The sequence below is a fragment of the Oreochromis aureus genome, linkage group 16 (genome assembly GCF_013358895.1).
Source record: "Oreochromis aureus strain Israel breed Guangdong linkage group 16, ZZ_aureus, whole genome shotgun sequence".
In the NCBI taxonomy this organism is placed as follows: Eukaryota; Metazoa; Chordata; class Actinopteri; order Cichliformes; family Cichlidae; genus Oreochromis; species Oreochromis aureus.
Genome location: NC_052957.1, coordinates 6,841,501 through 6,853,376, shown reverse-complemented (window position 1 = coordinate 6,853,376; position 11,876 = coordinate 6,841,501). Strand labels below are relative to the sequence as shown.

Below are 11,876 nucleotides of genomic sequence, written 5' to 3'. Positions count from 1 at the left end.
CGCGCAGCTCAGCGACGCGTCGTGTGCTGCTCTGCTGTCAACAGCACCGGAGAGCAGGTGAATGCCGGCAAAACAAACTTTCTGCCTGCTCAGCAGCTACAGAAGCGACACCGGATTTTTAGAAGTTTGAAGACAAGCTCTCGTCATCGATAGGTAAGTACCCGCTCGGTGTAATCGCAACGCGATACGCTTTTCATCACCAAATTACAGACTAGCAAATTAGCCAGTTAGCTAGCGTCCGTTAGCCTGTTAGCCGAGGTGCTAACGTCGGCCTCCTCCATCCCATTCAGGGGCTGCGGACGAGCATACGACATTATCCGCACCCAAAGGGGCTTTTTAACTTTTGGCTATCACCTTTTCTTGGCGTTACCGGTTTGAACAGGTAATTCTGTGGGAGCATCGATGCCTTGAGCTAAGAGGGAACATCCCGTGTTGTTGTGCACGTACCAATCGTTGGGTGCCGCGACTCAGAGTGGCCGTTAGTTTGGCTAGTTTGATGGCAGATGCAAACATGGGCTTTTATTGAAGCTGCTAGCAAAGAAAATCACAAGGCGCGAGCTGCCACACGCAGCCAAAAAAGCTGTTTTATTTGTCAGAAATGCATGGCGAGCGTGCTGTCCGCTTTTCTGCTGCGAGATGCTGCGCTGACTCCTGTCAGCTTGTTTTGGATGGTTTGTACTTTCTTGTGACTTTGACAACGTGGGTTGCCTGCTCTCGTTATCTGAGCTTAGCATCGGAAACTTTGAAGTTGCTTTCACCGAGACGGTTACAAGTGATGTTAGTGTTATTACAAGAAGAGGTGCTATGTTCATTTTAGTGGCTGCTTCTGTTCGTTAAGCTCATTACTTTCCTGCAGTATTAAACTAGAGTAATCAACTTCAGAACTCATACCTGACCATTCGTTTAAACTGCTCCTGCTGAACACATTCAGTTGTTATAAATATAATATGCTCAGATTGTGTGACAGCGGATCCAATTTGTCTTTTTTAGGATTAGTTTGAGTCCCAGTCTCCCAAGTGCACCAACGGGATAGCAAGCCATGGCAACTGTAGTGCCCAAACTCTCCAGCGGTGGGGCTGTGAAGATCCGTTTCACCAGTCTGGACCTGGGCACCACCAGGTGGAAAGAAGGAACGTTTGAGATATTGGAAAAGGACAATAAAGTTAACCTCTGCCTGAGATTCAACTGTGGAGGAGCTTCCAAAACTTTCCAGGTATTTTACTGCTACTTTTCTCCCCTCATATTTATTTCTGCCTTAATTAAATCAACAGTAGTTGATGGCTTGTTTAGAAGACCCCAAATATAATGTCTTACTTTCACATTGGTCTTTATTATTGTTATTTTTTTGTTAATGTCCTAAGAGGTACTGATTTCGATTTTGATGGTCTTTTTTATTATAATCTAGCAACCTTTTCCACTGCATCCAGATCGAGTATTGTTTTATCTGGGTCAGCTGGCTCAGAAGGTACTGTGGGTTGCCTGTTATTCTTGGGATTGTTGGGTCAATTCACATGTCAAAATAAGATTCCTTGGGGTGAGTCATGCCACCGCCTTATTTTGGTGTGTATGAGTGAATGTGTTGGACGAGAGGAACGTTATAAAAAAATGTAAGAATGCACCAGACGTGCAAATTAAACAGCTGATTAAAAACAGAGGAAAAGACACTGAACCCTCATAATCCTGCAAGAAACTCCACACACACACACACACACACACACACACACACACACACACACACACACATATTTGAGTTGCTTTCTTGGTTGAAAAGACTCCTACTAATGGATGGCTAAATGAGGAAAATAAAATATGGTATTTCTTGTTAAAGCATTACAGGAACAAACTTGTTAAATGGCACCCTATAAATCAGTCTTACATGTCTGATTCATGTCAGTACTAGAAGAATCTAAGCTGTCAGCTTTGAGGCATTATGCAATGAATGAGCAGTAGCTCTGCACTGAAGCCATGAATGAACCGGATTAGAAACATAATCTCACCCATGGCACATGCCAGGGTTTGTTCAGCCCTCAGGTCAAGTGTTTTTAATCCATGCCTGTACTTCTTTTATATGATCCCATATTCCAGAACTAAAATATTTCAGACTGACTGATGTGATTGGGTCTGAAAAGAATAATTAAGCACGTAATTCGTAAATGGCAGTCAAATAGAATAGAATATAATAGACACCCAGTCAATCTTGAATTAGTTGTACAAGTTAAAATTAACTCTAGTTTGTGCTGCAATTATGTGTGTTTTCAGGTTTTAGAAAGTCTTAAATGTACTTCACATGCAGTTTTCCCCACTCATACTGATGTACAGTAACAACTATATATTTTCTGCTTTCTTTGAAGTTTCTCCTCTGTCAGAAAAAACAGCTTGATAACTTTAATAGTCAATATTACCCGTCCTCTTATTTTGAAAGTTCAGTTGCTGCTAAAACGGCTAGCTTCCTGTCCTCTTTTTCCCTACTGGTGAACCTCTTGTTTTTGCAGTTCAACTTAACTACTCCTATCTTAGTCCTTATTCTGCTCTGCTGATCTGCTGTGACCTGGTGGGTCACTCTGACCCAGACCTGCATCAGGAGATAATTTGGTTCATGCCTAGTAGGCCATGCAGGACAAGGACCACAGCATCTGCTGCTGTTTAACTCCCCCCTACTAGGAGTAACCTTTGATGCTCTTTTTATTAGATTAGCGATTTCTGTTATATTTTAGGCCTGCCTTTGGAACAAAATGCCTGGGTTTAAATCGGAAGTTATTGAGGGTGGTCTCTGCCTATGCAAACCACATCTTTATTCATATACTAAGGTGTCAAAACTCATCTTTATGGATGCAGGGGAGGTTGTCAAATGTTGTTTTGATGGGGAAAGAGTTAAGACAGTGAGGCTGGAGTTTGTCTAAGAGATCAGAAACTCAAACTAACCCATTCACACAAAGTTTGTTATTACTTTCTTTAAGGAAGTGTGTGTGCCTTCTCTCGATCCCCCTCCTACCGACACAATATAACTGAAGTTTGTAGGGAAGTCTGGAAAACTTGGAGGCTCTAACATTGTAATGAATCTGTCTTGCTCCATTGCTAGGAAAGGCAACAAATCTAACCCTCAGGACTGTTATAATTTCCACACAGACGTATAAGAGTCTGGAGCAAGAGAAGTATACAAAAACAAACTTTGTCATCACACTCACGTGTTCTGAGTCTCTAGTCACTAAGAACCTCACTCCTCAGATAGCATGATATAAGACCTATCGAAGAAAGTAATAGCTGATTGAGTAAGGTTTGTCATATAGAACTTTAATAGAACTGTGAGCCAGTTTGTTCAAAGGTATACTTTATCAACAAGTATGATAGGAGGAGGATGACGACGATGATGATGATGATGATAATAATAATGATAATGTATTAATTACTATTGTATGTAATAGTAATCATCATGAATCTGAATATTTGCTGTTCTTTGCTCTCAGCTGAACCAGAACGTGAAAAATATTAGCCAGAATGTCAACCGCATCATCCTGACTCTGAAGGATAACAGTGTCATTACGCTGGATAGGATGCCTCAACCTTTGGTTCAGAAGACTAAAGAATACCTTGAAAAGCTGAAGCAAGGAAAGCCAGGTAATGACACCCCTGCACATTAAAAAAACAAAACAAACAAACAAACAAAAATTGCAAAGATTTTTTTAATTTTTTAGGAATTAATCCTTGTATGCTCTTCCTGCAGAGAATGGTAACTTTTTCTCTGCATCTTCATGTTAATATATTAATATTTCTCAAGTTGATGCAGAGTTTCAAGTAGTGATGTGCGCGTCTAGCTGACCAGTCGACTAATTGTTGCTATTGTCACTAGTTGATAACAGACGTACTAGTGATTTAATCTATTTGTTTTACATTTAATTGATACCCAATGCCAGTAACAGGGTTCGTACAGGTGCTTGAAATCCTTATCCTTACAAATGCTTGAATTTTATTGTCTTTTCAAGGTTTGAAAAGTGCTTGAATTTCAGATGTTGTGCTTCAAAGTGTAATTGTATTTCATTCACCGCAAATAACTATCTGATTGAATAGGTTTCTTATCAGATAGAGAAATAAAATTAGTTGCGAAGTATAAAAACAAAATTTCTCCACCTGGGCTGCCTTGCACCTCTGCATGTCATCAGTTTGCTTGAAGAACAGGATTCATTTTTATCCTATTAAATAATCAAAACATCTGTAGCTGTCATGAAGACTTATGCAACAGGTTGTTGTGAAGTATGGTTTGTGTTAGTCTGCTTTTAAATCTATGATCTGAATGCTTTGTTTTGCCTTTAGGGCTTAATGTGCTTCAAACTTAACATCAGGGCAATGCAGCAGTGTTATTTTTTTTCTTTCTTTTTTTTTCTTTTCAGTTCAAGCACATGGATTAACTTGAAGCGATTCTGACTCTACAATGTAACGGAATCATTTTTATGCTTTTTTTTCCCCCTGAACTTTTTGTTTATGCTGCAGTTTTAAAATCATCCCTTGGAAGTGCCAACTTCAGTGTGCTCGGGAACCGCTCTGTGAAAAATGAGGCCAACCCGTCCGGGGAGAGACAGGTGATCAAGAATGCAATAACAATCTTAACTTGAACACATGTGGACAAATGTACATGTGTTTAACTTAATTCCTCCTGGTGTGTTCAGACGACACCGAGGCGACAGAGCGCAGAAGGCCGGGAGGACACGACACCGAGAAAACCTCTCGGCAGCCCGAGCAGAGCGGCCTCCACTCCCACTCGCACGGGACTGTCTGAAAACAGGCACGCTGGGAATTTTTAGACTGTATCGCACAGAATAAATTAAATTAATTTAGGAATGTTTAATCCTGCCCCATTTGGCATGTGAATTATTCAATGTTTCGGTTTCCCAGGAGCGAGAAGAGAAAGCGACTCCTCACTCCTGATAACGACCTCAATGAGGACTACCCAAAGGAAAACGACTCCTCGAGGTATAATCAGCGCTGAATTGCAGTGCTGTTGGTGACTCATAGGATGACCTTATCTCTGCAGCCTTTTGTCTGAACCACTGCCTGTTTGTTTTTTTGCAAATCTTGTGGCGAGATAATTAAAACAGTAACTGGTAACCAGTGGGTCGCAAAATAGAAACCTTGATTGATTGATAGACTTTATTTTACTGAATTTGAGTAACATCCAGAAAAAAATATTTTTCAGCAACAACAAGGCAACTTCGGACCCCTCCTCCAGGAAGTTTCTTCTGAGCTGCAAAGAAAAGCTAAAGCAGTCAGAGGAGAACAGGAGCTCAGGTAAGCCCAGCAGCAGTACCACCTTTTTGTAATCTAGTTGCACAGCATTCTCGTAGCCGCCTATGCAAATTTTTCCCAGACACTGATACTCTCATGTGCCTCCTTAACTGTAGCTCCTCTTGGGTCAACTCCCCTTCAGCCATCATCTTTCTACGGCAGCCGATCTGTGACTAAAGACTACAGCCAGAGCCACTCTTTTCTGGACAGGTGAGTTGCTTCATGGCTCAGTTAAAATGCAAAGCAGGAGCAGTTTGAACCTAGGGTCAAGAATTTAAAAACAAAAATACTATTTGATATTTATTTAATGAGAACCTTTCAACTGTTCTTTGAAGATGACTTCTACAGTACCCGCCCTCCATGCTAGCTTTTGCTTTCTGTGATTCTTCTATTTATACAGTATCTTCCGCTTTACTGGGCTGATACCTGGTAGCTAGTAGCCATCACGTGTTTTGTTTCAAGGTTACAAACAGCTTCTAACTGCATTATCGCCACTATGTGATAGTGCATTATATCCTACCAGGCAAGGGAAAATGAATATTTTAACATAAAATATAATCACATAAACATGATTATTTTTTTTAAAGATCTTAACTGTCTGTATTTTAGTTAATATTTTTTAGATAATTTCAAGATTATTAGAATACTTGATAATCTGGTTCTTGTTTGAGATTTCCATACTAACGTGAGTTATGTTCCTGTAATTAGAAAGAAATCTAAACCTAGAATTAAAATTATGTGTCCCAATTTCTCTTGATTGACTTAGATATACATTTATGAAGATGTGAAATGAAATCTTAGAAGAGTAAAGAATCTGGTCTAAAGTTTCTGTTCCACATCTAATTTCAAAAGGGAATTACTTCAAGGTTGAGCCAAGCTTTCCCACCTGCCTGCAGACTTTTCCAAGCTTCCTGCTAACAGAGAGACCGATGGTGGGTGCTTAGAGTGCTGGCTTCAAACCTGGGCAGGTTTTGATTAGTTAAAAACAGATGAAAGGAACCAGTCATCTCCTTGGCACATGTGATAACAGGGGAGAACATTTCTATTCATCCAGTGATTGATTTTTAAATCTCCTCAGGCCATCCAGTACTGCACAGACCCCCACAGCCAAGAGGAGCCTCATGCTCCCAAACCACTCCACTCCCTTTAAGAAGGTACGACCCTCCTTGGACTACGGTGGCTGGAACAAGCAGAGGCCCTCCACCCTGGCACAGCCTCAGGCTCCACTGCAAGGGTACAGATAAGCCAGCTCTGCTTGATATGAAACTCATTTGATCCATGAAACCAAATAACGAGGGAAAAATCAAAACAAGCAGTTTTTGAAACTTTTGTTATTCATTTAAGATTTTCCAACCTGGGTAACACCTGCTACATGAACGCCATCCTGCAGTCCCTCTTCAGTCTCCCCTCCTTCTCCAATGACATGCTGAGGCAGAGCATCCCATGGAAGAAGTTGCCCATCAATGCCTTGCTCAGGTACTGTATTATATTATTATGGGTTGATAGTAACAGTTGATTGTTAACAATATTCTGGATTGTTGTCATTTTTAACATAGGTGTTAAATGGCACAGGAAGCAGTTTAAATGAACTTTGTTATAATCAGTGTCCTGTCTTCACTCTGTGCAGGCGATTTGCTCACCTCATGGTGAAGAAGGATGTGGCCTGTCCAGAGACGAAGAAAGACCTTTTGAGGAAAGTAAAGAGTGCCATCTCCTCCACAGCAGAGCGTTTCTCTGGAAACATGCAGAATGTAAGTTTCCCACTTAAACTCAGGTATATGAGTGTAGAGAATAACTCTTAGTAGTAGAAGGTTTACGTTGTAAAGAGCACAGTTTAGAAATGAAACAGGTAATATAGGTTTGCTTTTTCCTGCCGAATACCTGCTGAAGGACAATTTGCAATTCTAGTTTCAGCTCAAGATAATTATTACTCTGTGTGTTTGGACTGAAGACTCTGAAGATATAAAGTATTTGCTGAAAATTTTGTCTGGTGCCACAGCTAAAAATTGAGCACAGACTACAATACCATATATATATGTATGTATGTATGCATGTATGCATGTATGCATGCATGCATGCATGTATGCATGTTTTAGTAGTAGGGTAGCGCAGTAAAATACAATACGACCAACAAGTGTCCAGCGAGGTAAAATTATGTGAAAGACGCTAAAAAAGGAAAGTGTTTTAAAAGTGGTAAATAAGTAAAAATCAAACACAGTAGAACATGTAGAAACATGTGATACAGTACAGAGCTCAGCAATTCAATAATAATGTAATTAAATAAAAGCTGACTATAATGCAATAAAGTGACTTTAGAAAGTAAAATGTCTCAAATTCAAAGCAAAAGTAAAGCAAATATGAGATGACACACTGGTTCAAATTATGATTTTTGGCTTTCAAAGGAGGATAAAACGATAAAGCGATTATCTTTTTTTTCCCCTTCCCATCCATTTCTGCTTTTTTCTTCACGGTATTGCGCTGTTGGTCTTTTTCTGAAAGCCTAAACTAATTCGCTGTTTAATGCAGTCTGAAACAAGATGTAAGACATAGCCTTTGGACAAAAAGATCTAATTAGAGGAAATAAAATCCATTCAGTGTTTGAGGTTATTATCGTCCTAAAGAATGATTCTGGGCAAATCGGCTGACTGCTCATAGTTTTGTGATAGATGTGCATCATCATAACTTTGTTTTTTTTTGTTTATAACATTCAATATTTAGCATTAACTGTTACTTAAACTTATCTAGGTTGTTATCTAGGTTGTTGCTTTGATCTCTGTATTTTGTTGTTCTCTTGTTGTTTGTTTTCTTTTTCTTTGTTTAATAGCTGATCTAACACATTTTCTCAGTGTCTCTTACTGTCCCCCCCCTTCCCTTCTTTCTCTCTTTCTGTCTCTCTTTCTGTCTTTCTTTCTGTCTAATTGTCTGTCCAATTTGTAATAACTTAACATAAAATAAATAAATAAACAATAATAATATAGATCAATCAAGTAGACCAACATGGCATTGCCATACTTTCTACACTTAAAAAAAGTAAATCCGTTGGGCATCTTTCTTCAGACAACAATTCTGATTGCTAAAGTACCGACCAGGACAGGCAAAAAACCCCCAAACAAACAAAAACACACAAAAAGTTAAATCTTTCAGGCTTATGGTTTAAAGTGGCTCCTTCTGTGAGTAAAATCCTGTTTTAAGCCCCTACATGTTTCTTGTTTTTCAGGATGCTCATGAATTCTTGAGTCAGTGTTTGGACCAGCTGAAGGACGACGTGGAGAAGATGAATAAGAGCTTAACGAACGAGGCCGCCGCCTCCTCATCGTCTTCTGTGGTGGGTGAGAATGGTCTGGAGGCAACGTCATCGGCAGTCAAAGCAGAGCCTGGTGATGAGGCAGACACCTCGCGGATCTACACCTGCCCTGTGGCAGTCAACATGGAGTTTGAGGTGCAGCACACCATCACGTGTAAAGGGTGAGGCTGGTCTCCTGCTTATCATTCAGAACTCTTGATGAAGGTGAAAGGTGTTTGATTCCCTCTTTGTTGTGTTGCAGCTGTGGCGAGGTGGTGACCAAGCGAGAACAATTCAATGACTTGTCCATCGACTTGCCGCGAAGAAAGAAGACCTTGCCGCTTCGTTCCATCCAGGACTCCCTGGATCTGTTTTTTAGGGTGAGTCACTGGTCCTGTCATCCTTATGCCCCCATCTGGGATCATAAATGACCAACAGCATCAGAGGAGTACACTTATTAGCTTAGTATGCGCAATGAGGCTCAAGCAGAAAAAACACTGTAGCATTTTAGTTTGCAGTTTACAAACTGAGAGAGCCTTCATGAGGAGACACAAAAAATAGAATTTCTTTCACACAACGAGACAAACAAGCAACAGCTGGATGTAATTTCATATATAATTAGTTACTTTTTCTTTTTACAGATGGAGGAAATTGAGTATTCGTGTGAAAAGTGCAACGGGAAATCAGCGACTGTTACGCACAAATTCAGTAAACTACCCAGGTATCTACAGTCTGTTTAAACACACACACAGTAAAGACACGCAATAAACACTAAAGATGCAGCACATACGGAAAACATTGAAAGCATAACCAACTTATGGAATAAAAAGAATTTAAGTGCCTAAAAACCTTTGTCTTCACAGAGTGCTTATCCTACACCTGAAACGGTACAGCTTTAACGCTCAGCTGTCTCTAAACAGCAAGCTGGGTCAGCAGGTCTTGATCCCCCGATACCTGACCTTGCTGCCCCACTGCACCGAATCTACAAGACCACCCATCAGCCTTGGCTGGAGCCCCCAAGCTGCCTTGTAAGATAGGAGAAAACATTTTAATATGCATACAAATTTAATTCTGTGTAAATACATTAGATGGCTGAAGTGATTTCAGTTTTAAAAGGCCAATCGGCAATGTTTTGACATCGCCTGCAGCCATGATTTTTCATGTTGGTTTAATACCCCAGAGAGGACTACATGTAATAAAGTCTGCATTTAGTTTGCAATTTAAAGGGAAAACATGCAAATATTGCTCCTTTAAGTAAAACTTAACAATCAGCCTAGAAGTAGATCTCCAATAACAGCAAGAGTTTTATTTGCCTTTGTTTTTCTCAAAGGTCCAGAACACTTAAAACGTCACAGTCGGTCAACTCTTCCACAGGTCCTCTTCGGTAAGTTCTGCGACACTTACAGAGGAAAAAATGACTTTTGTGCTTTAACAACCTCTTTAAACAATGTGTTATCTGACTAAAGGGTTTTCTGTTTGGGCTTACGAATTTATTTGCTGAACATGTGACTTTGTGTAGAAGGATCGTAGGGAAAACTTCCAACTCCAACTGTACCTCCATCCTCGTGGACTCTGACTGCGAAGAAGGGCCTAACAGGAAGGTGAGCGCGAGCCGCAAGCGACGCCTGAGTATCTGTCTGCCTGACGACGATGATCGCGCTGAAGAGGTGAGCATCCGCTTTTACACTTTAACAAACAGAATTCAGCCTCCTCTGGCGTTTTCTGTTGTGACACAGTTTAATGTGTTTTCAGAGGGGGGCAGCAATCGATTCAACAGACTTCAGTGGCATCAATGATGATGAAATGCTGGCGGCAGTGCTGGAGATTAGTCGCCAAGAGGCCGGGCTCTCTGCACCTCCTTCTCTGGATGATGAGCCGACAAGCAGCCCGGACACCGGGTTTGGGGACACAGATGCACATGACTTGGCCTATCACGCAGATCTGCTGGAAGCAGATAGCAAACAGCCTGCAGGTACTCTAACGGGATATTTAACCAGAGACAGTATGAGTTTCAAATCTATTGCAAGATTTCTTAACAGCAAAGATGATGGTAGATGTACAACTTTCAGGGGAAACAAAGTTTTTATTTTAGGAAAATGTTTGCAAACTTTGAGAGTGGTTAGATTTGAGTTTTGGGACTTAAATGCAGGGTTTTTTTTGTTTCTTTGTTCTGCTGACCACTGAAGTTAAAATTAATTAAGATCATGCTGCATATAAATGGCCAGGGGCATTTTAGGAAGGCTGCCAAGTGATCAGGCTCACTTCTTGGAGTACTTAAACTTGCAATAGACTGGGTTTTTTTTTTTTTTTTTTTTTTTTTTTTTTTATACAGGATCTGCATCAGGTTTTTATTATGTGTGACATTTCTAAGAAAGGCTCATTCATGTTTCATTCCATATTCTCTTCAAAGTACATGCTGCTTAAATTGATTGTGGGTTTCTACATTCACATAAAAACTGGGTTACCAACAAACCCAAGAAAAGAAAAAAACAGCTTCACGTATCAGGTTTGCTGACTCGAGTATTTGTTGAACTCTTGTAGATGTGCTGGACTCCTTGGACCTGACCATGGATGAAAACAAGGAGAACCAAACTCCAGAGAGTGGTCAGCAGCAGGGGGAGCTGGACTGGGTCCAGCAGTACAATCTGGATCAGGAGAGGGAAGAACAGGAGCTGCAGCAGGCTTTGGCACAGAGCCTCCAGGAGCATGTAAGACCAGAGAGAGACTATGTAGCATTTAACACATCTTCAGCTCAACTGTTTTCATATTTCAACACAGTGGAGACACTTTGGTGCACCTAAATGGAAAAAGTGCTTACTTTCAGCACTGAAGAGAGAATGGTTGGAGCCCATCAGAAGGGATGGCTACATTTACATCCCTCTGACCCAAATGGACCTTTGTATGATGCAATGTAACACCTGAGTTTGGTGCACCAGTTCTACCAGTGTTAGATGCTCACAACAATTTTTTTTCTTGCTTCCAGTAATGATGACCTTCCATTTGCTGTTAGATTACAGTAGATCTCTCATGATCCTTAAATATCATTGACTACTCTGAAGTCTTTCACCAACTAACAGACCTGATGCAGGAAAATAAAACTTATGACATCATCTCTACAGGAAGCTCAGGAGATGAGAGAGGACGATGATTTGAAGAGAGCCACTGAGCTCAGCTTGCAAGGTAAGAAATACAATTTACTCCCAGGAATCGTCAGCACACGCTTCTTTGACCAACTGTGTTCAGCTATTTTTTGTATTGTGATGGTTGCTGTTGATCCCGCTCAGCTGGCAGCAGTGTGGCGATGTAAATAAGACTT

The 11,876-nt window shown here is 40.6% G+C and overlaps 1 protein-coding gene across 1 annotated transcript; it reads left to right on the top strand.

Moving 5' to 3' along the window:
• Positions 1–2: 2 nt before the first annotated feature.
• On the top strand, positions 3–11,582 carry usp37 (ubiquitin specific peptidase 37). The gene is made up of 19 exons (XM_031726065.2): positions 3–153; positions 991–1,213; positions 3,465–3,615; positions 4,486–4,574; positions 4,662–4,777; positions 4,888–4,965; positions 5,189–5,280; positions 5,394–5,487; positions 6,356–6,511; positions 6,622–6,753; positions 6,905–7,028; positions 8,495–8,742; positions 8,823–8,940; positions 9,202–9,281; positions 9,424–9,588; positions 9,891–9,944; positions 10,080–10,227; positions 10,313–10,532; positions 11,102–11,582. Exons 2-19 carry the CDS (start codon positions 1,040–1,042, stop codon positions 11,359–11,361), a joined length of 2,499 nt encoding a protein of 832 aa, XP_031581925.2. The 5' UTR covers positions 3–153; positions 991–1,039; the 3' UTR covers positions 11,362–11,582.
• Positions 11,583–11,876: the final 294 nt, after the last annotated feature.

What these genes read in the sequence shown, in the direction of transcription:
- usp37 (XM_031726065.2), top strand. Translation starts at nt 1,040, where the DNA reads ATGGCAACTGTAGTGCCCAAACTCTCCAGCGGTGGGGCTGTGAAGATC. An exon ending in TCTTCCACAGGTCCTCTTCG is followed by an intron (nt 9,945 to 10,079) that starts GTAAGTTCTGCG and finishes GACTTTGTGTAG; the next exon opens with AAGGATCGTAGGGAAAACTT. An exon ending in ACGATGATCGCGCTGAAGAG is followed by an intron (nt 10,228 to 10,312) that starts GTGAGCATCCGC and finishes ATGTGTTTTCAG; the next exon opens with AGGGGGGCAGCAATCGATTC.